This window comes from Capsicum annuum, chromosome 3, assembly GCF_002878395.1.
Source record: "Capsicum annuum cultivar UCD-10X-F1 chromosome 3, UCD10Xv1.1, whole genome shotgun sequence".
Taxonomy (NCBI): Eukaryota; Viridiplantae; Streptophyta; class Magnoliopsida; order Solanales; family Solanaceae; genus Capsicum; species Capsicum annuum.
The window spans coordinates 248,577,991-248,601,325 of NC_061113.1; the positions used below are offsets into that span (position 1 = coordinate 248,577,991).

At 38.8% G+C, this 23,335-nt stretch overlaps 2 protein-coding genes across 2 annotated transcripts in view; both read left to right on the forward strand.

The window, feature by feature from the left end:
• Positions 1-690: 690 nt before the first annotated feature.
• LOC107862460 (protein FAM135B) lies at positions 691-17,233 on the forward strand. The gene is made up of 16 exons (XM_016708051.2): positions 691-986; positions 1,719-2,150; positions 2,247-2,332; positions 4,584-4,738; positions 4,981-5,045; positions 5,200-5,394; positions 5,548-5,602; positions 9,140-9,355; positions 9,714-9,826; positions 10,119-10,308; positions 10,478-10,537; positions 10,619-10,873; positions 11,501-11,759; positions 11,835-12,040; positions 12,431-12,481; positions 16,522-17,233. The coding sequence occupies exons 2-16, from the start codon at positions 1,888-1,890 to the stop codon at positions 16,810-16,812; spliced, it is 2,460 nt and encodes an 819-aa protein (XP_016563537.1). The 5' UTR covers positions 691-986; positions 1,719-1,887; the 3' UTR covers positions 16,813-17,233.
• A 439-nt stretch (positions 17,234-17,672) lies between these two features.
• The window catches only part of LOC107862461 (pentatricopeptide repeat-containing protein At1g74850, chloroplastic), a 12,931-nt gene continuing 7,268 nt past the window's right edge, over positions 17,673-23,335 (forward strand). Inside the window, exons 1-3 of the mRNA XM_016708052.2 lie at positions 17,673-19,816; positions 20,548-20,862; positions 21,054-21,161. Of these exons, the coding sequence (XP_016563538.1) occupies positions 17,997-19,816; positions 20,548-20,862; positions 21,054-21,161 (2,243 nt within the window). The 5' untranslated portion in view covers positions 17,673-17,996. The remainder of the gene's footprint in view (positions 19,817-20,547; positions 20,863-21,053; positions 21,162-23,335) is intronic.

Sequence of the window (23,335 nt, forward strand, 5' to 3'; positions counted from 1 at the left end):
AAATAAGATAAATATACAGGAGTATTTTTTTTTTTGCAAATCTAATAAACATAAGTAATTAATTCTGTTAGCATAATCAACGAGTAAAATATATTAAAGATATTGCTGATGAAAAAAAAAAACTAATACTATAAAACAGAAAAACGAATTGAATTGAGAGATATCATAGATAACTACTCCCTTCATTTTAAAATAATTAAATTATTAGGGTAAGACAGAAAAATCTTATAAGATATAAACATAAATTATAGATCATTTTTCACTATTATTCTTTTAATTATTCATAAATTACTTTTTTAGAAAATGTAAAGTATTTAAGTATCTTATTAAATAAAAAGATAAAAATTAAAAATACTAATTTTTAATACGTGTCTTAAAAATAAATAATTTATTTATTTTAAATATTAAAAAATAATTCAATAATTTATTTATTTAAAAATAAAAGGGGTATGCAGTAAATTATTAGATTGAGAAATATTTAATCATGCAAGATGTCGTAGAGGGTTCAGCTTTTGCGCCGCTATGAATTTTAACTTATGCATAAAATACATTATTGAAAAAGTTGTGAAATTACACATTTAGAAAAAAAAAACCTTTCATTGAGATCATTTAACAGGGGTAGGACCGTCATTTCAATGTCATTGGAAATTAGCTGTTTTTCAGGTTGAATTTCTTATGAAAATAACGAGGTACACGTTTCTCAGGTAAATTCAATTTCTCGTTTCACATCTCATTTGTTCTTTTTTTCCACGCCTTTTTCTAACTCCGGCAACTATCACCGCCGTTAACAACCACTTCCGCCGCCGAGCTCCGCCGCGCGCCGCCGTTATTAATTCTATCAATAGCTATCAACTTTTATTGCAGCTCAAGCATCGTTGACTTACTTATATTCCCTGTTTGGTTGCTAAAAAAAGAGGAATCAAGAAACTGCATTTTAGGTGTTTCTTCCTCGTTTATCATAACGTTAATTGGATCAGTGCCTGCAGGTGGGTTTTTCTTATTTTTTTGCATACGCATTCTTAAGTTAATTAATTGATTTTATGAGGCAATTTTTTTGATAAGATTGACTTGGTCATTTTCTATTTTTGCTAATAAAACAACATGTAAAGTTGTGGGTTTTGGGTGGTGGGGGATTTTGGTTTTTGCTTATGCTGTTGAGTTTTTTTTTTTTTTTTTTTTTAAATCAAAATGATTTTTAAGTTAACTTGGTATGTTACTTTCTAATATCATTTTTCTTTTGTACCAAGATGGAGACTTTGTATTAGAATAGGATGAGGGTTCAAAGGGTTTTAGTGGGGTTTTCAGATTTTTTTGCATTCTATATTTTCTGAGTGCATGATATATTTGCCATCATGAATTTTCTTGAGCTGTCAGTAAGCATTTGATGTGTGGTGGTTGTATACTTGAATGGGCTTTTATTATTTCGGGGTTGTAAATGTGGATAGCTTTTTAACTTTTCTATGTGTGTATAATAAATGTCCTAGCTTGATCTTTGAATAATCTCTAACATATAATACTCTTCTGAAGGACTTAAATTGTTCCTTTGTAGTTTGGGGAAGTTTTTGACATGCCAAATTCTTTATTCTCTGATGTCTGGTAGTATGAACTTGCTGCTAATATTTCTTATTAGAGCCTGCTGTTTTGCTTATCGAAAGTCTCTCCAAGTGGGTTTCAGGTTTAATGAAGGTGTTCTTAACAGATAATCTTTATATACACAGGGATCCCCTGCGTAGGTCTTTGTTCCTAGACAGCTGGAGCAGGATTAGTTTTTTTACAAGCTGTTTGAGATCTTGATTTGTTATTATCTTGTTTATGAGAGGAAATATATTGGGCTAATACTTGGGTGAAGGGAGTTGGAGGGATGCAAATTTTTAGAGACCTCAATAGATGTCTGTTATATTACGGCGCCTTCGATGGATGATAGCTGGTCTAAATAAAGGAACACCAGTGACCCCTAAGAGGCTGCACAGTGCTGATGTGCAGCCTGCGCCTTTTTCACCACTAACACAGCAGCAGCAATTGCAACTACTCAAGTCCTATTACGAGTCAAAGTCTGAGAAAAGAAAGCCTACACAACCAATGTTGGAGGCTGTGCATGAGATTTCCATCTACATTCACCGGTTTCACAATCTTGATTTGTTCCAGCAAGGGTATGTGGATATCATGCTCCATAGTTCTTTATCTTGCTCCTTTGGTGATTTGGCTATTGTACTTCTGTTGCCTTACAATTTTTGCCAAATATGTAGATGGTACCAGATTAAGATTACAATGAGATGGGAAGATGGTGATAATGGGTTATTAGGAACTCCATCCAGAGTCGTTCAGTATGAAGGTAAACTTATTGAGTATGACAAATGGCCAAACCATACAGCAGGCTACTAAAAGCAGGATACTTTTAAATATTGCAGTCAATAACAGTGGGGTACAGAAGTGAGAATGATATCATCTTTGAGGAAAGACTAGAGGAATCAATATTCTGAAATGCTTAAAGTTCCATTACTATGAATCTTGCTATGCAATATGATAAACTGATGTGGTAGTCTTATGTGCTATGATAACTTTATGATGTTATGTGCATTTGATTGTTATTTTGTTGTTTTATTGCTGAAAAGTAAGTTTACAAGCATAGAATGCAGTTTTGGTCGTTACTCGTTACACATTATTTCAGAGGATATAATATGTGAAACTAAGTAAAAGGAAGATAGAGGTTATATCTTGTCTAGTGCACTACACAAAAACATAGCTAGTGTGACCCCAAAGTGGGTTATGGCGAGGGTGGGGTGTACGCAGACCTTACTCCTTACCTTGTGCGAGTTGGAGTGGCAGATTATATTGACTAGTGCACTAGTCTGTCATAATTGAAATGCTGCAATCCACAAAAAATCAATATTGGAATCCACCAAGATAAATACACAAACCCAGTCAGTCAGTCACATTCTGGAGAAATGAGAACTCCCTGTTCCCTTTTCAGTAGTTCATAAAATCAATGGCTGTCAACAACATACCTAGTGTATTCCTACAAAGTGAGGTCTGGGAAGGGTAAAGTGTACGCAGTCGATACCACTACCTCAATGAAGTAGAGAAGCTATTTCCTATAGACCCCTGGTTCAGGACAGCTAATAGTATAACAAACAAAAAACATAAAAGTAATTAAATAAACAACAAAATGGGATAACACACCGCTAGATAATAAAAGACCGACATAGTAATACTATAAACTATTTATTTGAGATCACAAATATCATCAGAACACTACGAACAAAACAGGGCATAGATACAAACAAAGCACTCCTCCCTACTATTACGGACACACTCCTACCCACTAACTATCTACCGTAATTTGCCGTCTCCGCACCTTCGTATCAAGGGTCATGTCCTCCGTAAGTTGTAACCGCTCCATGTCATGCTTAATCACCTCCCTCCAATATTTCTTCAGCCTACTTTTACCCCGCCTAAAACCATTCATAGCCAGCCTCTCACACCTCCGTATTGGAGCATCCGTGCACCTCCTCATCACATGTCCGAACCAACACAACCTCACTTCCCGCATCTTGTCTTCCACCACCGAAGCCACTCCACCTTCTCTCGAATATGGTTATGATTTATCTATCTTTTGTAACTTCACAAAAAAATGATTCTTCCTTTTTAAGTGTGCCCAAGGTGCCAAAGGAATGAAAAAATTACTTGCTGTACCGTTAAGAAAGTTCGTTTAGTGGTTAGTCTAACCTTTAGTCGTTTACAAGGTTCTAGAGACAATAGTTGGTGGACCTGTTCTGTGACTCTCCTTGATCTTGGTCTCATTGTTTGACTTTTATATATGTTTCTTGGTTCTCTTTACATTGACATTCATTCTCAAAGTTGATGGCCACTATTATTTCAGAATAATTATGCAATCAAGCATCCTAGAAATCTATGCAACCTAAGTCAATCACTCTGCTGCTAAATCAGTTCTTGTTGTGAATTGTCTGGCTAAATGCAGATTTTCTTCAGATTTGACCAGGGTAGTGGACAGAATGTAACCTTTGTTGGCAATTCATGTATAGGCTCATGGTTGATTGCTAGTTTTGAAAAATTAACCAATAGATTTGCACGCACTTTTTTTATTAAAAAAATCTGTTTCTTCTTGCTGTTATCACTAGAAATTTGTAAACACTTAATGGTCGTAATTTGTCTTCAACTCTCTTAAGGAGAAGGGAAACAATCACATGAGCTCTATGAAAAGAGATCTTAAATTGAAAAGGGAGGGAGATACAACAACAACAACAACAACAAACCCAGTATATTCCCACATAGTGGGGTCTGGGGAGGGTAAAGTGTACGCAGTCCATACCACTACCTCCGAAGAAGTAGAAAGGTGAAAAGGGAGGAACATGAGTTGCAATAAACTAGATTACGTTATATTGACAGTTTGTCCTCATTTATAGTTAATTTTTGGGTTAAAGAGAGGACAGCAAGGGAAATTCGTGTTTGTAGATGCCCCTGCTTGGGCACACACATAAAAAGCATACCATTGATAATATGATATAGCTTTTGCAGTAATGAGAGAACTTGTCTCTTGAGTAATACCTTTGTTTGGGTTTCAGCTCCTGATTTGGGTTCCGAAGATGTATATGGAGTATGGAGGATTGATGATACAGATCATAGTTTCTCCACACAGCCTTTTCGAATCAAATATGCAAGGCAGGATATTCTTCTCTCCATGATGGTCTCCTTCAACTTGTCTCTCAACAAACGTGAGGTGATCTCTCTTGACCTTAACCCCCATATGTAATTTCGCCCTGCCACCTTCTCCTCCACATTCACCCATCAAAGGTGTATCAATGCACACACATTGTTCAAAATTTCAGACATATATATATATATATATATATATATATATATATATATTTTTATAAAGAACATTTCAGACATATAAGTTATATGGAACCAATATTTCCTCTTCTTAATCTCACCTACTAACATGTACTTCAAAATTAGCAGGACCCATCGACATCTGGTGTCATTCTGAAATTTGAGCTTTTCTATGCACCTATAATGGAGAACGGGTTAGTTGATTTTTTTGATCTGTGTTTTCTGCAGTTGCATCAAGAAATAATTCACAAACAAGTTTTGATTCTAGTATTTACTAGATAAAAGTAAAATGCAGATATACTTTGCCCTCCTGATCAGTAACTGACTACTGTATAACTTTCTCTGTAGGATTAGTCTGCAGTCTTCCCTGGATGCTTCTCCTGCTGCAGTCCATGAATTTCGTCTTCCATCCAAAGCTCTTCTAGGGTTACACTCTTATTGTCCTGTACATTTTGATGTTTTTCATGCAGTACTGGTCGATGTGAGTGTGCACATCAGCCTTTTGAAAGGTGATGTTTACACCTCCTCACAGAAGGTATCAAGGTTTGTCGAAGATTCCAATCCTTTACTGTTAAATGAGTACATTAATGAGATCATACCAGAGTTATATCTGTTTCATGTTGTTGCTGTTTAATTTGAGTGCCATATATCATTATTATAAGATGGTAGTAACTACATTTACACCGAACTTTTCAGCGAGCCTCGTGTGGATGAAGATTATGATAATGAAGATTATGATCAGGCAAAACAAGTATGTGCTCTTCCTGACTTTGGATTTCTGAGTTCAGATTCCAACGCCTCTTATTCACCATTAATTATGTATAACTTTTAAAAGTAAGGCCAATATACCAGTGCACTGGTGAAAAATGTAAAGGAGATCCTCTTTTAATATGCTTCCTTGATTTTGTGATCTTGGATCATTTTAAGCATCAAGTTGCTTGCTTTTCAATTATTCTGCTTTACATTTGAACCTTAGTAAGAAATCATGGTAGCTGAATGGAAATTATTGATCTGTTCCTTGAATATTCTGCTGTTTATTCTGCTTGCTTTTCAATGAATTTCAGTAAGTAAAGACAACCTTTGTGATGGCACATCAGGTAATGAATATAATTTCAAGATAAAACAGAATATAGGGCACCCAAGGGTCTGTTCTACTGGTCAATGAAGTGGGGTTATAGAACCATGAGGTCTCAGGTTCATTTCCCCGATGCAAAAAAACAACAAGAAAAACTAGGTGATGTCTTTCCTTCTGATTAAGCAGCCTTGGTGGAAAGAGTTATTGGGTGGAATAGTCGTGATGCATGCAAGCTGGCGGGCAGACCCCCTTTATAGAGAAAGAAAAAAAGAAATGTAGGAACTAGTTGATGCAGTAGACTCTATAGGAAAAGGATGTAAGCAAGAGGGATTTTCACGAATGAATTAAGTCTAGCTTCTTATCAATTTCAGAATAGTAAATGTTAAATGACATAAGATTCTTTCAGCTGCACATCAATAAAGAACTCAATAACATAGAGGCTCATTTGGTACGAGGGATAAGGGATAACTAATACGACAACAACATGCCCAATATATTCCCACGAAGTGCGGTATGGGGAAGATAAAGTGTACGCAGGCCATACCACTACCTCAGGATGAGGTAGAGAGGTTGTTTCCGATAGACCTCTAGCTCAAGACAAAAAATAGTATAGAAAAGGCATTATATAAGAACAAAGAAACTATAGGTAATAACCAGACAACAGATAATACCAGAAACTATCCAAAACTACATCAAATAACCTCAAAACTCCAAGGCCAAGACACTACAAGCATAACACTACGACTACTGGCACGGATAACAACACAAAGCACTTCGACCTACTAGCAAGGACACACTCCTGCCTACAAACCTTCTACCTAATTCGCGCCCTCCACACCTTCCTATCTAGGGTTATGTCCTTGGTAAGCTGTAACTGCTCTATGTCATGTCTAATCATATCCCATCAATATTTCTTCGGTCTACCTCTAGCACGCCTAAATTCATCCATAGCCTACCTCTCACACCTCCTTAGTGGGGCATCCGTGCTCCTCCACATCACATGCACGAAATATCTCAACGTTGTTTCCCACATCTTCACTTCCATCGAAGTCACGGGTGAGGATTATTTATGGTGGCAGGGCACAACAAAGGTAGATACTAGCTAAAAGAAGGATATAAACCGGCAAGTTTTAGTGATAATCAAGTCTTCAAATGGCCTTGGAAGCGTATCTAGAGAATCAAAGTGCCACATAAAGTGGCACGCTTTACTTGTCTGCTAGCAAGTTTTGACATTAGATAATGTGGCTAAGAGAGGTATCTCTCTATGAAACAGGTACTCCTTATGCGGCAAGGATACAAAGACAGTGAGACACCTCTTCTTACACTGCAATTTCATTGACCAGCTGTGACAGATTTTCCTTAATCTCGAAGGCATTTCCTGGAGTATGCCTAGTAAGATTGATGAGACTCTATTGAGTTGGGAGGAGGTTGGAGTTGGGGCTACAAAGAAAGAAAGATAAAGGATGATCCCTGCTTGTATATATGGAGAGAGAGAGAAATGATAGGTGCTTTGAGAATAGGGAAACCAACCTACAGGAAGTCAAGCTTAAATGTGTTTTGTTGTTTTGTTTTTGGTGTACCAATGTCTACTCCAATGGGACTGAGTCAATCATAGATGTAAACCTACACATACCATCGCAACATCTTAATTTTCGTCACCTTCATCTTTTGGGTTTGAGAGTTCTTGACTGGCCGACACTCCTCATACACATAGCGGGTCTAGCCGGCACCCTATAAAAATTGTCTTTTAAGTTTAGGATGCACCTTCTTATCATGCAAGACTCCGGATGCAACCCTCCATTTCATCCATCCTACACCAATACGGTGTGTGACATCTTCGTCAATCTCTCAATTTCCTGAAGCATATACCCAAAATACTTGAAACTATCTCTTATGAATGACCTGGTTATCAAGCTTCACTACCATGTCAGCCTCATTTGACCCCTCATTGAATTTGCACTCAAAATATTCCATCTTGGTCCCTTTATGGTAACTAATCCCGGGATTAATTTTAGGATGAGTTTATTCCGTATTTGGTTGGGATAAAATCGCGGGATAATTTATCCCGGGATTAGTTATTTCTCAATTGTAGTGCAATTTTTATCCCACATTGAGGGTGAGATAACAATCCCAAATGATCCCCGGATAACTTGTTTCCCAACTAAACAAGCCCTAAGATTCTTTGAGCCCTGCATTCTTTTAGCCAGGGAGCTGAACTGTCGGGGCATGTGCGGTTGATATCATTCAGGAACTTAAGGATCTTCGATAATTTAGTGCAAATATTTTAATATACTAAAGCAGTCTCTCTCATTAAAATGTAACTTCTGTTTGTTGAACTTCCCAGTGCCCATTATGTCAACCACACACCAGCCATATAAAAAGGGCATAAGAGTGTAAGGTGGAGTGTGAATTCGAAAGTGAGTTGGTCTTGCCCTTTTCTTTTTCTAGAAAAACTACTGTCTTTCAAATTGAGTATTGATTGGGGAAAATTTTGTTTTCTGCTTGTTTTCTTTTGGTGAGTGCGTTCTAAATAATTCAGCTAGGAAGCTAATCCACGTGTAGGGCTCTCTGTCGCACTGTTGGCTCTAGCTTTCCGATTTTGCTCGGTGCTACGAAAGGAATGAAGAAACGTAATAGACTGCTACTCTAGACTCGCTTCACCTTCTTCAAGCTTTGTCACTTTGTCTTCTTATACTCCCTCGGTTCACTTTTACTTGTCACATTTGGACTTGGCATGCAAATTACGAAAATAATGATTGACATCACTATTTTTCGACACTACCCCTATTTATTGATGTTTAGTATTAGATATTGGAAAATGATTTGGAGAGTATGTAATTAATGCTAAGGGTAAAGCATGTAAAAAAATAATTATCTTTTCTTGATATGCTAAAAGTGACAAGTAAAGAGAAAAGGGTAAAACATGGAAAAAAATAATTATCTCTTTTGATATGCTAAAGTGACAAGTAAAGTGAAAATCTATTTTTGGAATAGTATACAGGTAAAAGTGAACGGAGGAAGTAGCATGGTTATAACCACATGTTTCAAAAGTTCTTGGCTCTTTCTTAAACTCTGTGCCTATTCAAACCTTGCCACATAAATTGAAATGGAGGGAATTCCTTTTTTTCGATCATGTGTGACATCGAAGATTCATTTGCCTTGTCATACTTATTATGTCGTTCTCCATCATTTTCTTATCATATCTTGTAACAGGAAATGCTTATTAAAGCCCTGTCAAGTGCACGTGACATACTTATTGAGGAGCTACAAAAAATTAGCAAGGCTATAAATCAGTCTATTGATTTTACTGATTTTACTTCCAAGTTCGGTGATAAACAAGGATCCCAATTTCCTCTAAGTGCAGACACAGACTTGAAGAACGACAAGGGTGCAAGAGAAGTGCCCACCAAGATACCGAATGGCACCAAGGTTTTATTCCCATACTACAGAAACTTGTTCTGATTTTCATTACGTTAATATTGATCTTGGTGCGCCTTAAAATTTAATATCCAACTTTGCTTTCTTAAAGAAAAAATATTTAGTATCCCACTTTGACTGTGCGTTGCTATGAATTATGTTGTATGTTTTTATTTATAAAATTATAACTTCCCTTTTCGGTGGGAGTTCACTGGGTATGTTGTGTTGTTGGAACTTCCCTTTTTGTGAAAAGTGCTTATCTTTTTTCAATATTCCTACATAATAGGTTAGATATTAACTTGGGAGCTGGGACTGAGGGAGGACTGCCTTCTATACCTTATTAATTCTTAATCTTTTTGTTCTTAAGCAGAAACGAGAAGATGGAGTTCTCCTGTTTCAGTCTAAGGATGAATTACTCCAATTGTATCATTCCCTTGGCGACCAAGTCTTTTACTTGTGGAGTATGTTTATGAGGTTTCACAGGTTTGTTTCCATTTACATTTACGTGACTGTACTCAGTGAGCTTATGTTATTTTTCCCCTCAGAAATTGCAGATTAATGCATCATTTGGATAAGTAATACGTATTTAGTAAACTGAAAGAAAGACGACTATCTCATTTTGAGCCTTGGGTACCAGTCAATGCATCAGCAGCACAGTTAGTCTGTTTCCATGAACAAGATCACACTTAAATATCTTTTGTATCTAGGGTTCATCATGGTTAGTGCTGTACTGCTGTTTCTTGAGATCTTAAATTGGTTCTTGATTTCTCTTTAGGACTCATAAGACATCAATTATGGATTTTCTGCGCGAGCAATGGGCTATTGATCGAAGAGCTGAATGGTCAATATGGATGGTTCATTCTAAAGTTGAGATGCCTCACCAATACATAAATAGTGACATTGATAGCTCTTCTTACCATGGTTCCCGTGGGAGAGCACCTGTTCTGCGGAAGATATCAGAAGATGTAAGCATATCTACACTTCTGATGTGCTGTAATCTTTATCGTTACTTTTCCTTTTTATCATTTTGAACATTATATGTATAATGCACAAAGTCTGGGTTGTTAAAGATGAGAATCACTCTATATGTTTTAGTGCAGTATTTAACTTGAACTGTCATTCTGCTCTGTGCAGCCTGCTCAGACTGCAGCTATGCGAGCTGAGCTTCATAGGAGAAGTATTGCACAAATGAGGGTTAGTACGATCTAACATTTTATGCTCAGTGTACTTATCTTCACTGTGATGGATTGATGAATTAGCGTTGATTCATTGCAGATCAACAGTCGATCTATCCAAGACATGCATATATTTGGAGATCCATCGCGCATCCCAATTGTAATTGTAGAGCGTGTTGTTAATGCACCTTTGCGGTCAACTAGTGGAAATTCATACTTCATACACCGGGAGTCAAAAAACGCAAATAACTTGCTAGTTGAGACACATTCTAAAGGCACAAAAAAGATTCATGGCGAAAGCCCTGGTCAAAATGGTCGTGTTTTGAAGATTGTGGTTTTCGTCCATGGATTCCAGGCAAGTTGATCTTCTCAGCATCAAATAGATCAATAATCCTGTTGTTTCTTTTTTGTGTATATCCGTGAGTCTTTCTTGTTTGTCCGAAAGTACCGCTAGTTCCTGGAGTGAAAGCCCGGCTTACTTGTTTTTCTGTTCAACTTATGTTACAATTTGATCAAAGTATATTTCATTAATTTCATTTTTGACTTAAGAAAAATGACAGTAGTTGATATAAATCATTTGAGTTTTGGCAAAACATGTTTGAACAACCATTGAAGTGAATAAGAGCACCCTATTCCATGTCAACCTGCAAAGTTGTCTCTTGGAAATCTTAATGTTCATGCTTGAACCAAATGCCTGTCATGTTCTTGAAATCTGCTTGTAACCAGACTCTCTCCTCATTAATGGCAATGCAACAGGAAGGGTTGACATGCTGAATAAACTGTATCGGATATACAAGGCATTCCGAAACTAAATCTTTACTATGCAGTCTTTATCATGATACATGGTCGAGGGACTTCAGGGTTTGCTAGGATCACAGAATGTACTTCTTTATGGTTGTACTGCAAGTGTGGTGATGAACTGTTTTTATTGATTATTTTGCTGATAATCATTCTAACTCTAAGAGGAGAGCATTTATTGCAGGGACATCATTTAGACTTGCGCCTTGTTCGGAACCAGTGGCTGTTAATAGACCCCAAGGTAGAGTTTCTTATGTCAGAAGTTAATGAAGAAAAAACGTCAGGAGACTTTAGAGAAATGGGCTTAAGGCTGGCACAAGAAGTAACTTCTTTCATAAAAAAGAAGATGGACAAAGCCTCAAGATCTGGAAATTTGAAGAGTATTAAGCTAAGCTTTGTTGGACACTCCATTGGGAACATCATATTAAGAACAGCTTTAACAGGTTTGTACTCTGTAATCTAAGCAGTTTTCTTTGACTAACTTTCAACATTTCTAAGATTTTGTGCTTCTTTTGCAGAGAGCATCATGGAACCATATCTCAGATTCCTTCACACGTATGTCTCTGTATCTGGTCCACATCTAGGTTACCTGTACAGTTCAAATTCTTTGTTCAATTCTGGGTTGTGGCTCTTGAAGAAGCTCAAGGGCACCCCGTGCATACATCAGCTTACATTTACAGATGATCCTGATATTCGGAACACGTTCTTGTACAACCTTTGCAAGGTACCATAAGATATAGTAGTACTAATTTGGTTGAGGGTATTGGTGAAGTGGTCAAAATGACTGCTTCACCAATTGATTCCTTTTTTTTTTGTTGGAATTCATAGCTAGAGTTAAGGGTGATAAGAAGATTGACCACTCTTAGTCATGAAATCCAGATGAATATCCACTTTCCTTATTTTTCTGACATGCTTGTGGTTATCTTTCTGATTCAATCAATTAAGTACGCCTCCATTCCAAAATAGTTTTGCTATCAGTTCTTTTAAATTTGATAGCTCAAAAAGAGATTTCAAATATTCAGTAGGCCAAATTTGATCTTATCTATCTGAAAAAATGCTAAAGTGACTGTGATTATTAGCAAAAGAACTAACACTCCTAATTGTGTTTTTCCAGCAAAAGACCTTGGAGAATTTCCGGAATATTATTTTATTATCTTCTCCTCAGGTATTAATCATATTCTTTTGCTGGCTTGAGTTTTTTACAGTCTCGCAATGGTTCTTTCTGATTATGGAATATAAGCTCTTTGGAGCTTTTTGCTCTCGAATGTGTTGCTCTCGACCTGAAGTTGAGTGTATTATCATGGGACAGTTTGGTTTGAGAAATGATCCCTGTATGAGAATTAATGTCCTTTATCAAAGACGAATTTGTATTGTATTAGGTGTCTGCAGCCCCTAGGGTTTTGGTCATGTGGTAAGAGTGCAACACGCGATGTGTGAATTAGGCACACATCACAGGTTTGAACCTCATGAGAAGTTTGGTATTTAAAATGGTAGAGGTGTGGGCCCCTTATCTACTGAGTTTCAACCGTGCACCACTACTTCGAGGATTTCTCAGTTGTTAAAAATATGTATACATATTAGGTATATGCAAAAGGAAAGGAATTGCGCTAAGAAATTTTTAGTCAGGTAATTTTGGACGATGTTTATCAGGAGAAAGGAGGGGAGAAAAAGTTGTTTAGACTCGCTAAGGCTAGGGAGAGGAAGGGTCGTGACCTCGATCAGGTGAGGTGCATTAAGGGGGAGGACGGTAGAGTGTTGGTGGAGGACGGCCACATTAAGAAGAGATGGCAGTCGTATTTTCATAGTCTCTTGAATGACGAAGGGGATAAAGCTATTGTGTTAGGGGAACTGGAGCACTCAGAGGAGTGTCGGGATTTTAGCTATTGTAGACGTTTTAAGGTAGAAGAGGTTAGACGAGCTGTCCGCAGGATGCGAAGGGGTAGGGCGACGGGGCCGGATGAGATACCGGTGGAGTTTTGGAAGTTCGTTGGAGAGGCTGGTGTAAGGTGGTTGACTGGATTGTTTAATGAAATCTTCAGGACGGCAAAGATGCCCGAGGCGTGGAGGTGGAGTACCATGGTCCCTCTCTATAAGAATAAAGGGGACATTCAGAGTTGCAATAACTATAGGGGATTAAGTTATTGAGTCACTCTATGAAGATCTGGGAGAGAGTGGTCGAGGTGAGGCTGAGACGGATAGTGTCTATTTCGGAAAACCAGTTCGGATTTATGCTCGGCCGCTCGACGACGGAGGCAATCCACCTGGTGCGGAGGTTGGTGGAGCAGTATAGGGAGCGGAAGAAGGATCTGCACATGGTGTTTATCGATCTGGAGAAGGCATACGACAAAGTCCCTAGGGAGGTGCTTTGGAGATGCTTGGAGGTGAGTGGAGTACCGCTGGCATATACCAGAGTGATTAAGGATATGTATGATGGAGCGAAAACCCAGGTGAGGACGGCGGGAGGAGACTCAGAGCATTTCACTGTCCTGACAGGATTGCACCAGGGATCTACTCTTAGTCCCTTTTTGTTTGCGTTGGTGATGGATGTGTTGACGCGGCACATTCAAGGGGAGGTGCCGTGGTGTATGCTTTTTGCAGACGATGTAGTGCTAATAGATGAGACTCGAGGGGGTGTGAGTGACAAATTAGAGGTGTGGAGGCAAACTCTTGAGTCTAAAGGGTTCAGGGTGAGCAGAAGCAAGACAGAGTATGTGGAATGCAAGTTTAATGACGTGAGGCGGGAGAATGAGGTAGTAGTGAAGCTGGAAGCACAGGAGGTATGTAAGAGGGATAAGTTCAAGTATCTTGGGTCCGTGATCCAGAGTAACGGTGAGATTGACGAGGATGTCTCGCATCGTATTGGGGCGGGATGGATGAAGTGGAAACTCGCGTCGGGGGTGCTGTGTGATAAGAAGGTGTCGCCCAAGCTTAAAGGCAAATTCTACAGGGTGGTAGTCCGTCCGGCCTTGTTGTATGGAGCGGAGTGTTGGCCAGTTAAGAACTCCCACATCCAGAAAATGAAGGTGGCAGAAATGAGGATGTTGCGCTGGATGTGTGGACTGACTAGAGGGGATAGAGTTCGGAATGAGACTATCCGGGAGAAGGTTGGTGTGACTTCAGTGGAGTGCAAGATGCGGGAAGCACGATTGAGATGGTTCGGACACGTGAAGAGGAGGGGCATAGATGCCCCGGTCCGTAGGTGCGAGAGGCTAGCGTTGGATGGTTTTAGGCGGGGTAGGGGTAGACCGAAGAAGTACTGGGGCGAGGTGATTAGGCGGGACATGGAACAGTTACAGCTCACCGAGGACATGACCCTAGATAGGAAGGTCTGGAGGGCGCGAATTTCGGCAGAGGATTAGGGCCAGTTTGGGTCGCTAGTGTAGGGAATTACTTGGAGGGGGTTTTATTCCTGTTATGATTCCGTCTTCCGTGTTCCATGTTTTATTACGAATCTGTGTGCTTTCCTTTGCTTTCTCTGTTTTATATTACTTATGGGTGCCGTATTTATGATATGTAATCTGCTTCTGTGCTTTACTATGTGTTTGTGTGGTATCTTGTGTCTTGAGCCGGGGGTCTATCGGAAACAGCCTTTCTACTTCATCAGAGGTAGAGGTATGGACTGCGTACATCTTACCCCCCCAGACCCCACTAGGTGGGAATACACTGGGTTTGTTGTTGTTGTTGTTGTTGTTGTTTATCAGGCTCAGAAGAAAGATAATTTTTTTCTTAATAGGAAGAGAAGTTGAATTTCTTTTCGAGTATGATCGGCAAAAGTCACTTGTCGAATCTTTTAAGCGACGCGTTCGCTTTGCATTGGGAGTTTCTTATTGAAACATAATTTTCTTTAAAAGAATTTTAGTCATTATCCATGGCCCTTATATTCATGTGGAATTCTAGACTAAGCTTAACAAGCTTGGCTTCTGTGTAATATCTCCTCATATCACTGAAATTAATTGCTTGAACCAAGAGTATGGTGCTCTTATGTCAGATTTTGTGTAGAGAATAATTTTTTGAAATATTATGAAGTGCATTCGTTCTTTCTATGATATAGGGAAACCTGCAAATTTAAGCGCAAATCACAAAATCATCTGTTTTTTGACACACGAGACCTGGAATGGCATAAAACTATTTAACATCTGATTGAGTGTGTACTTGAATAGCTTCCAGAACTGCGTTTTCTTTTATTTCACTTCTTCATATGGTTCTTGGTGGATCAAGAGTTGCTCATAGTTTGATTGGTAATAGAATTATTACGGACGCACACTCACTCTCATCTCCACTGTTATGCAAAAAACTTCAGCACCTTGACCCTTCCCCACGAGCCTCGTCGTGCTGTCGACCTCCACTGCCTCCCATTTCCTTAAGAGTTTTTAACTTTCCAAAAGATAATTTTCGTTTGAATTAACCACAGTATGAATGCTTGGCTGTATTTCCTTTTTCTTGTATTAGTTGGGTGAGGTCATCCTATGTGCTATATTTACCATAAAATGTGGTGTCATGAAACCCCCTTATGTGCTGTACTCAAAGATAGTTCATTGAATATCTTAATTCACAACCCTCACTGGTTGTGAGAACTGAGAACACTTATTTCTATTGGACGGGATTCCTTGCATGCAGGGTATTGGTGTTAGTATCTTCCAGTCTGTTTAAAGCTTTTTAAACATAAAAAGAAAGAGAAACACATCTCTATGCCATAAATCCTTTATTCGTTACTGCTAACCTGTTTGCTAGTTTCAGTTTTAAACACCAATCTTGTAATTGCGACATTTTTGTTACCGTCGCTTTCAGTTTCTTATGTGGTATTTTATTTGGAGCATGTTTTACATGTTGCTAGTTTCAACTGGACACCTTGTTTCAATTAGGCGACCACTGTGTTTTCCCTTTTCATTGAGACTTGGCATTTTCTCATTCATCCTGAAAAGTGAATATTTTTAACGTGTAGTTGTCGTCCGCGCCACCATTAAGTATACTTTGCTCGAAATGAATTAATTGAGAAAAGCGCTGTAAATGAAGCAATTTGGTGATTCTAAGAATTTTATGATGAGGTGTATCTGTCTGGTCAATAGAACTGGTGCCATCACTGCGGATGCTCGAAAGAACTGTCTCAAACAGGACATGCAGTTCTTTGAGATTATTATCTTTCTTATTATCCTGGTCCTTTTTTTCCCAGTCTCATCGCATGATGTCTGATTCTGTCTTTTTCAGGATGGTTATGTACCATATCATTCTGCAAGAATCGAGATGTGTCAAGCATCTTCAGGGGACAACTCAAAAAAGGGAAAAGTATTTCTGGAGATGCTGAATGATTGCTTGGACCAGATACGTGCTCAGTCATCTGAGCATCGAGTGTTCATGAGGTGCGATGTCAACTTTGATACAACATTGCAAGGAAGGAACTTGAATACCATAATCGGAAGGGCTGCTCATATAGAGTTCTTGGAGTCGGACATTTTTGCCAAGTTCATAATGTGGTCATTCCCTGATCTGTTTACATGACTTGTGGGCTGGCCAATTTCTTCATCACATCTGGAAACTACTCCTATATCCTGGAGCCTGCCTACTGTGCCACCCAAGCCTCAACTTTTGCGCATAAAACGGCTAAACTGTTCTAGGATGTCAGGGCCTCGGAACATTCCCTGACAATGAATATGCCTGCTGTGGTAAGTCATTTGCTGCAAGATGATTTTGGTGAAGCTGCTCAGTTTAGCTGCGTTATACCAGTTACAATGATGGCAAATGCAGGAAAGCGTGACGACTAATCTGCGTTTAGTGGAGATGACATGACAATATTTTTGGAGTTGGAACTCCTAGTATCATCAATATGTTGTGCAGTAATAGAATCATCGAGTAGTATCATGAAAGACCAATTGTAGCTAGACAAGTTATATTTAATATGATCAGATAATATTCCTATCAAGACTTTCATTTAGTCAAGTTCGAGTTATAATGTTTAACTTTTCATACCCAAACAAAAAGAAGAGAGGGACATTCCATTTACTTCGATATATAGTATCATTGAGATTGGAGATTACTAAAAGGGATAAAAGAGATACAGAATTACAATAGATTATGAATTGCTGTTACTTAAGAAGAAATATTTGAATAATCTACTATGTTGAGTTTGTTTTGAGTTACATTTACGATTAGTTACTGAAGTATGAAAATGTATCGAATGGCATTAAAGTAAAACAATCTGGATTTACGTTAAAATTTTAGAATTCGAATGTTCAAAGAATTACTTGAGAAAAAAGATAGTTCAAAGTGAAAGTTCAATTAAAAAAAGATAATTAGATGCATTGCGCTCACGATACAGATTAGATTATTCGGAGAAGTACTCATAATCTTATTTTTGCATTTAAGTAAGAGATTGCTTTGAGAGATCGACCCTAAAAGGTCATATGGCTCTCTCAGGAAAATAATAAATTTACGGTTATTTGCCCTAAAACAAAACTAATTTACAGTTTTTTCGAGTAATACAGTTTCCATTTTATCCACAGCCTCCATTATCCACGTGTTTCAACTACTACTTCTTCTCCTTCTTGTAATAACCCCAGCTTAAACCTTACCTCCTCCTCCGCCATCCTCCGACCTCCACCGTCCTCTGCCACTTCACCGTTCTTCACTCCGGCACCGTTCAGATAATCCACTACCACACACCAGCGCATGTGGAATTGACCAAAATGTCCCTCTCATACCACTCCTTCTCCCCAGTTCTCACCCCACTTCCCTCTTCTCACCATCTCCTATTTCCGTCCAAATTCCAAAACTCCGACAAGTTCTCCGCCGTCCACCGCCGTCTTCTGTTAACGGTCGCCGTTAGAGCTAAACCGAAAGACCTTATCTTAGGTAACCCAACCGTTACCGTTGAGAAAGGGAAATACACCTACGACGTCGAAACTCTAATCAACAAACTCTCTAGCCTCCCGCCACGTGGCAGCATTGCGCGGTGTTTGGACACTTTCAAAAACAAGCTTTCGCTTTCCGATTTTTCGTTAGTGTTCAAGGAATTTGCGGCTCGCGGGGACTGGCAACGTTCGCTTAGACTGTTCAAGTATATGCAGCGGCAGATATGGTGTAAGCCGAATGAGCATATTTATACTTTAATTATTGGAATTTTGGGTCGTGAAGGTCTTCTTGATAAAGCATTTGAGATATTCGATGAAATGCCTACTCATAGTGTAGCACGAACGGTGTTATCATACACTGCTATTATCAATGCTTATGGTCGAAATGGGCAATTTGAAACTTCGATGCAATTGCTTGAGCAAATGAAGCAAGAAAAGATAGTTCCTAGTATTTTGACGTATAATACAGTTATTAATTCGTGTGCTCGAGGTGGGTATGAATGGGAGGGTTTGTTAGGTTTATTTGCTGAAATGCGGCATGAGGGTATTCAGCCTGATTTAGTTACGTACAATACATTGTTAAGTGCTTGTTCAAGTAGAGGGTTGGAAGATGAAGCGGAGATGGTTTTTAGGACGATGAATGAGGCTGGGGTTTTGCCTGATGTAACTACGTATAGTTATTTGGTGGAGACTTTTGGGAAACTGGGGAAATTGGGGAAGGTGTCGGAATTGCTTATGGAAATGGAGGCTGGGGGTACATCGCCTGAGGTTAGCTCGTATAATGTTTTATTGGAGGCTTATGCGCATTTGGGGTCTATGAAAGAGGCGATGGATGTGTTTAGGCAAATGCAGGCAGCTGGATGTGTGGCTAATGCTGAGACTTATAGTATTTTGTTGAATTTATATGGGAAAAATGGGAGATATGATCAGGTTAGGGAACTTTTCCTTGAGATGAAAACGAGTAATACAGAGCCGGATGCGGATACATACAATATTCTCATCCAGGTCTTTGGTGAAGGTGGTTACTTTAAGGAGGTCGTAACATTGTTCCATGATATGGTTGAAGAGAAGGTAGAACCTAATATGGAGACTTACGAAGGGTTGATATATGCCTGCGGAAAGGGAGGGCTTCACGAAGATGCAAAAAGGATTCTGCTACGTATGAATGGACAGGGTATGGTGCCTAGCTCTAAAGTATATACTTCTGTGATTGAAGCTTATGGACAGGCAGCGCTGTATGAGGAGGCAGTTGTCGCATTTAATACCATGAATGAGGTAGGAAGCAGACCAATGGTGGAAACTTTCAATTCTCTGATCCATGCATTTGCTAAAGGGGGACTTTACAAAGAATCTGAAGCCATATGGTTTAGAATGGGTGAGGTTGGAGTTCCCCGGAACAGGGATTCTTTCAACGGTATGATTGAAGGGTATAGACAGGGAGGTCAGTTTGAAGAAGCTATAAAAACTTATGTTGAGATGGAAAAGGCAAGATGTGATCCAGATGAGCGGACACTTGAAGCAGTTTTGAGTGTTTACTGCCTTGCAGGCTTAGTTGATGAAAGCGAGGAGCAGTTTCAGGAAATTAAATCACTGGGTATTCAGCCTAGCATCATTTGCTGTTGTATGATGCTGGCAATTTACGGAAAAAGTGAGAGGTTGGATTTTGATTTCCTTCTTCACATTTTAAAACTTGATACTGTTCTATTAATCTCACATTGGTGCCTCAGAAATGGTTCTTTAGATAATTGGAAACCCATTTTATTTTGTCTTTCAACTTGCTGGGATATAGCCTCTTGCTTTTTTGAGAATGGTAACAGGTGACGTAGCTTCTTGTATGAGTGTACTTCTTAAGGTACTAAGTGGAATACAATTTGCAAATGCAAAGGGGTTAAATTGATTGACTAGTTGTGTGCACTGACCGAACTAGTCTCTAGTACCTTATTGAGGATTTTAAACTTCTTTTCCATAAATTTCATAGTGTTTCTTCTTCTACCTTGTTTTTTTTTTTCCCTTTTTCATACTGCATTAGGATTTGTGCATTTTGTACTTCCTTGCATTGTTCATTATTTGGAGGAAATTTATTTGCTGGCAAGCTTTAGGCATTAGGGTGTAAGTGGAGCTTAGCCTCTGTTCAAAAGCTGCTACCATATGTTACGCCATGAAATTGACTGGTCCTAGTCTAATTTGGTATATGCCTGTTTGATGCTTGGATGCTCTTCCCCAGTTGTGGGGTTTCACTTGGTATGTTGTGGCATGTTTGGATACTCTTAAAGTTGGTGGATGCATTCCTGTGAATTTGTGCATGACTGGATTAACAAAGAAGATCTTTCTTTCTTTCCTTTTTTTCCCAATGTTCTTATATGCTGTCTTAAAATTCTTCGATTAGGTGGGATATGGCCCGTGAATTATTGAATGACGTGATGACAAACAAGACATCAGATATGCACCAAATTATTGGACAAATGATTCACGGGGATTTGGACGATGAAAATAATTGGCAGATGGTTGAGTATGTCTTTGACAAACTCAAGTCAGAAGGATGTGGTTTGAGCATGAGGTTCTACAACACTCTTATAGAAGCACTTTGGTGGTTAGGCCAGAAGGAAAGGGCTGCAAGAGTGCTGAATGAAGCAACAAAAAGGGGCTTATTCCCCGAACTGTTTCGAAGAAACAAACTTTTGTGGTCTGTGGATGTTCATAGGTACTCGTTCTTCGTAGGTTTATGGTGGCACTACATTCTAATTGACTACCCTCCCTTCAACTTGCCCAACTCCCTATAATCTATGTTACCATATAGTGCTAGCATAACTGTTTCACTGACCGGGGAGATTTAAAATGGGTGTGTATTACAACAGTTATCTGGTGTTTTTCTAATTATTTCTATTGTTTCAGGATGTGGCCAGGTGGTGCATGCACTGCAATATCGGTTTGGCTCAACGATATGGAAGAGTTTTTTCATAACGGCGAGGAGCTTCCTCAACTGGCTTCTGTTGTAGTCGTGTAAGTGCTGTTGCCTCATTGTTTTTCCAGTGATCATCTCCTTTTGTGATGCCGTCGTCGTATTTACTTTCTGTGGGGTTAGAGGGCGGGGGTATACATTGCTCAAACAACGTAAATGCTGGAACCTACTTTTTGGGTGTGGACTAGGATGTCCTTTAGTCCCTCGCCAGTTATTTGCTTGTTTCTGTAAAGCTAAAGGGAAAGAAGAGAAATAACCATCACCTAGCAAGCTAGCAGCGTGAACACGTGCTTATTGCGAAACAAGCCCGTTATTGTTACATCTGTTTTCATATGTTCCAACATTTAGATGTGTTAAAGCGATATATTGATAATTTGAGAAATATTTCTGTTGGGTTCATAGTATATGAATGAAGTGTGAATGGAAAAAATGGAGAGAAAAATGGTGGAAGAAAGGAGATACCAATTTAGAAGGTATACTCCCAAATTGGAAAGTCCATTAATTCTCCCACATTGGTGGGAGAAGGGAACTTTGTAATGTTTATATTAATGAACACTTACTCCACATGATAAGTGAGGCAAGAAAATAGAGATGCCTCGTGCTGCTGCCGTCGTCGCTCGGCTTTGGCTTCGGCTTCGGAACGGTGCAATGCTGATTGATGCATTGTTTCTGCAAACAGATGCACCGTTCCAGTGAATTGATGCACTGTTTCTGCAAACTGATGCAATGTTTCGATGAAATGACACAATGTTTCATACGAACTGGTATGTACTGTTTCAGCAAAATGATGCACTGTTTTATGTAAACAGACATGCATTTTCAGAGAAGTCACACACCTTTAAATTGAACCAATGCCACCTTTCATAAACAGACATGCATTTTCAGAAAAGTCACACACCTTTAAATTGAACCAATGCCACCTTTCTGAAGAGGCATCTTGTGGCTATATAAACCTGGTTTCATCCACAGGTTTTGATATAGAAATTTTCAGATTACACAACTCTTCTTGTCTTCAAAATACTCTTTGTGATCAATCAAACTGTTGAGTGCGTTCGAAGAATCCGACTATTTGAGGTACCGCTATAGTCGAATTGAAGGCCATTTTATCCTGGGAGAAAAAATTTCACAACCTCGAGTACAGTGAGGGGAGTTATTTCCTTAAGGAAACTCCGTGAATTCGGACGACTTGGCTTTATTCATTTCTGTTTTATCTATTTTTCTGAAAAATAAAATAAAATACACCTCTTGAAAAAGTCATCTTGATCTTCTGTTGAGGTATTTGATATACTTCATTGTGTTCTTGTTTATAAACTTGAACTAGTTGAAGTTGTTGTTCTGCTATACAGATTCTGCATACTTGAATATATTGTGGAAATAACAATCTTAAGGAAATAAAACTTTACAGAATCTGTATTGCTTGTTTTTGGAGATTAAAGCTTAAGCTTTCTACTCCGCTTGAATTTAACTAGTGATTAGAAGACATAGAATCTTCATCACAAGTTAAGGTTCACTCGGTTGACGATTCGAAGTAATAAAACTTCATCGTTAACTAGAAACAAGAAGAGTTTCAAGTTATTTATCTATATAAATAGTATTCTGAAAAAATACTAAATTTTCTGTCTTGTAGTGACAGGAAAAATGACAACTTAAAGTCAAATGATGGATGCGACAACGTCTGTGGGGGCAACTAATATTGCCACATCAAGTCGCGCAAATTCTCCGCCAACAATGGCACCGGCGGAGAAGCCCGAAAAATTTTTGGGCATTGACTTCAAACGGTGGCAGCAAAAGATGTTTTTTTACCTCACCACTTTATGTTTGCAATGGTTCACTAGCCAAGATGCTCCTGAGGTACCCGAGGGAACCTCGGACAAAGAGCGTTTCGTAATTGTACAATCTTGGAAACATTCAGATTTCCTTTGCAGAAACTATATTCTGAGTGGTCTCTAAGTCGACCTCTATAATGTTTATAGTGGGACCAAGACATCAAAGGAACTGTGGGGGGCACTTGAGCGGAAATATAAGACGGAGGATGCGGGAATTAAGAAATTCCTTGTTGCACGATTCCTGAACTTCAAAATGATAGATAGCAAATCTGTTGTCTCTCAAGTACAGGAGTTGCAAGTCATCATACATGATCTCCTAGCAGAAGATATATCTTTGAAAAATACCTTAGTTGAACAAATTAAAAATGTTCTTAATACTCACATAAACT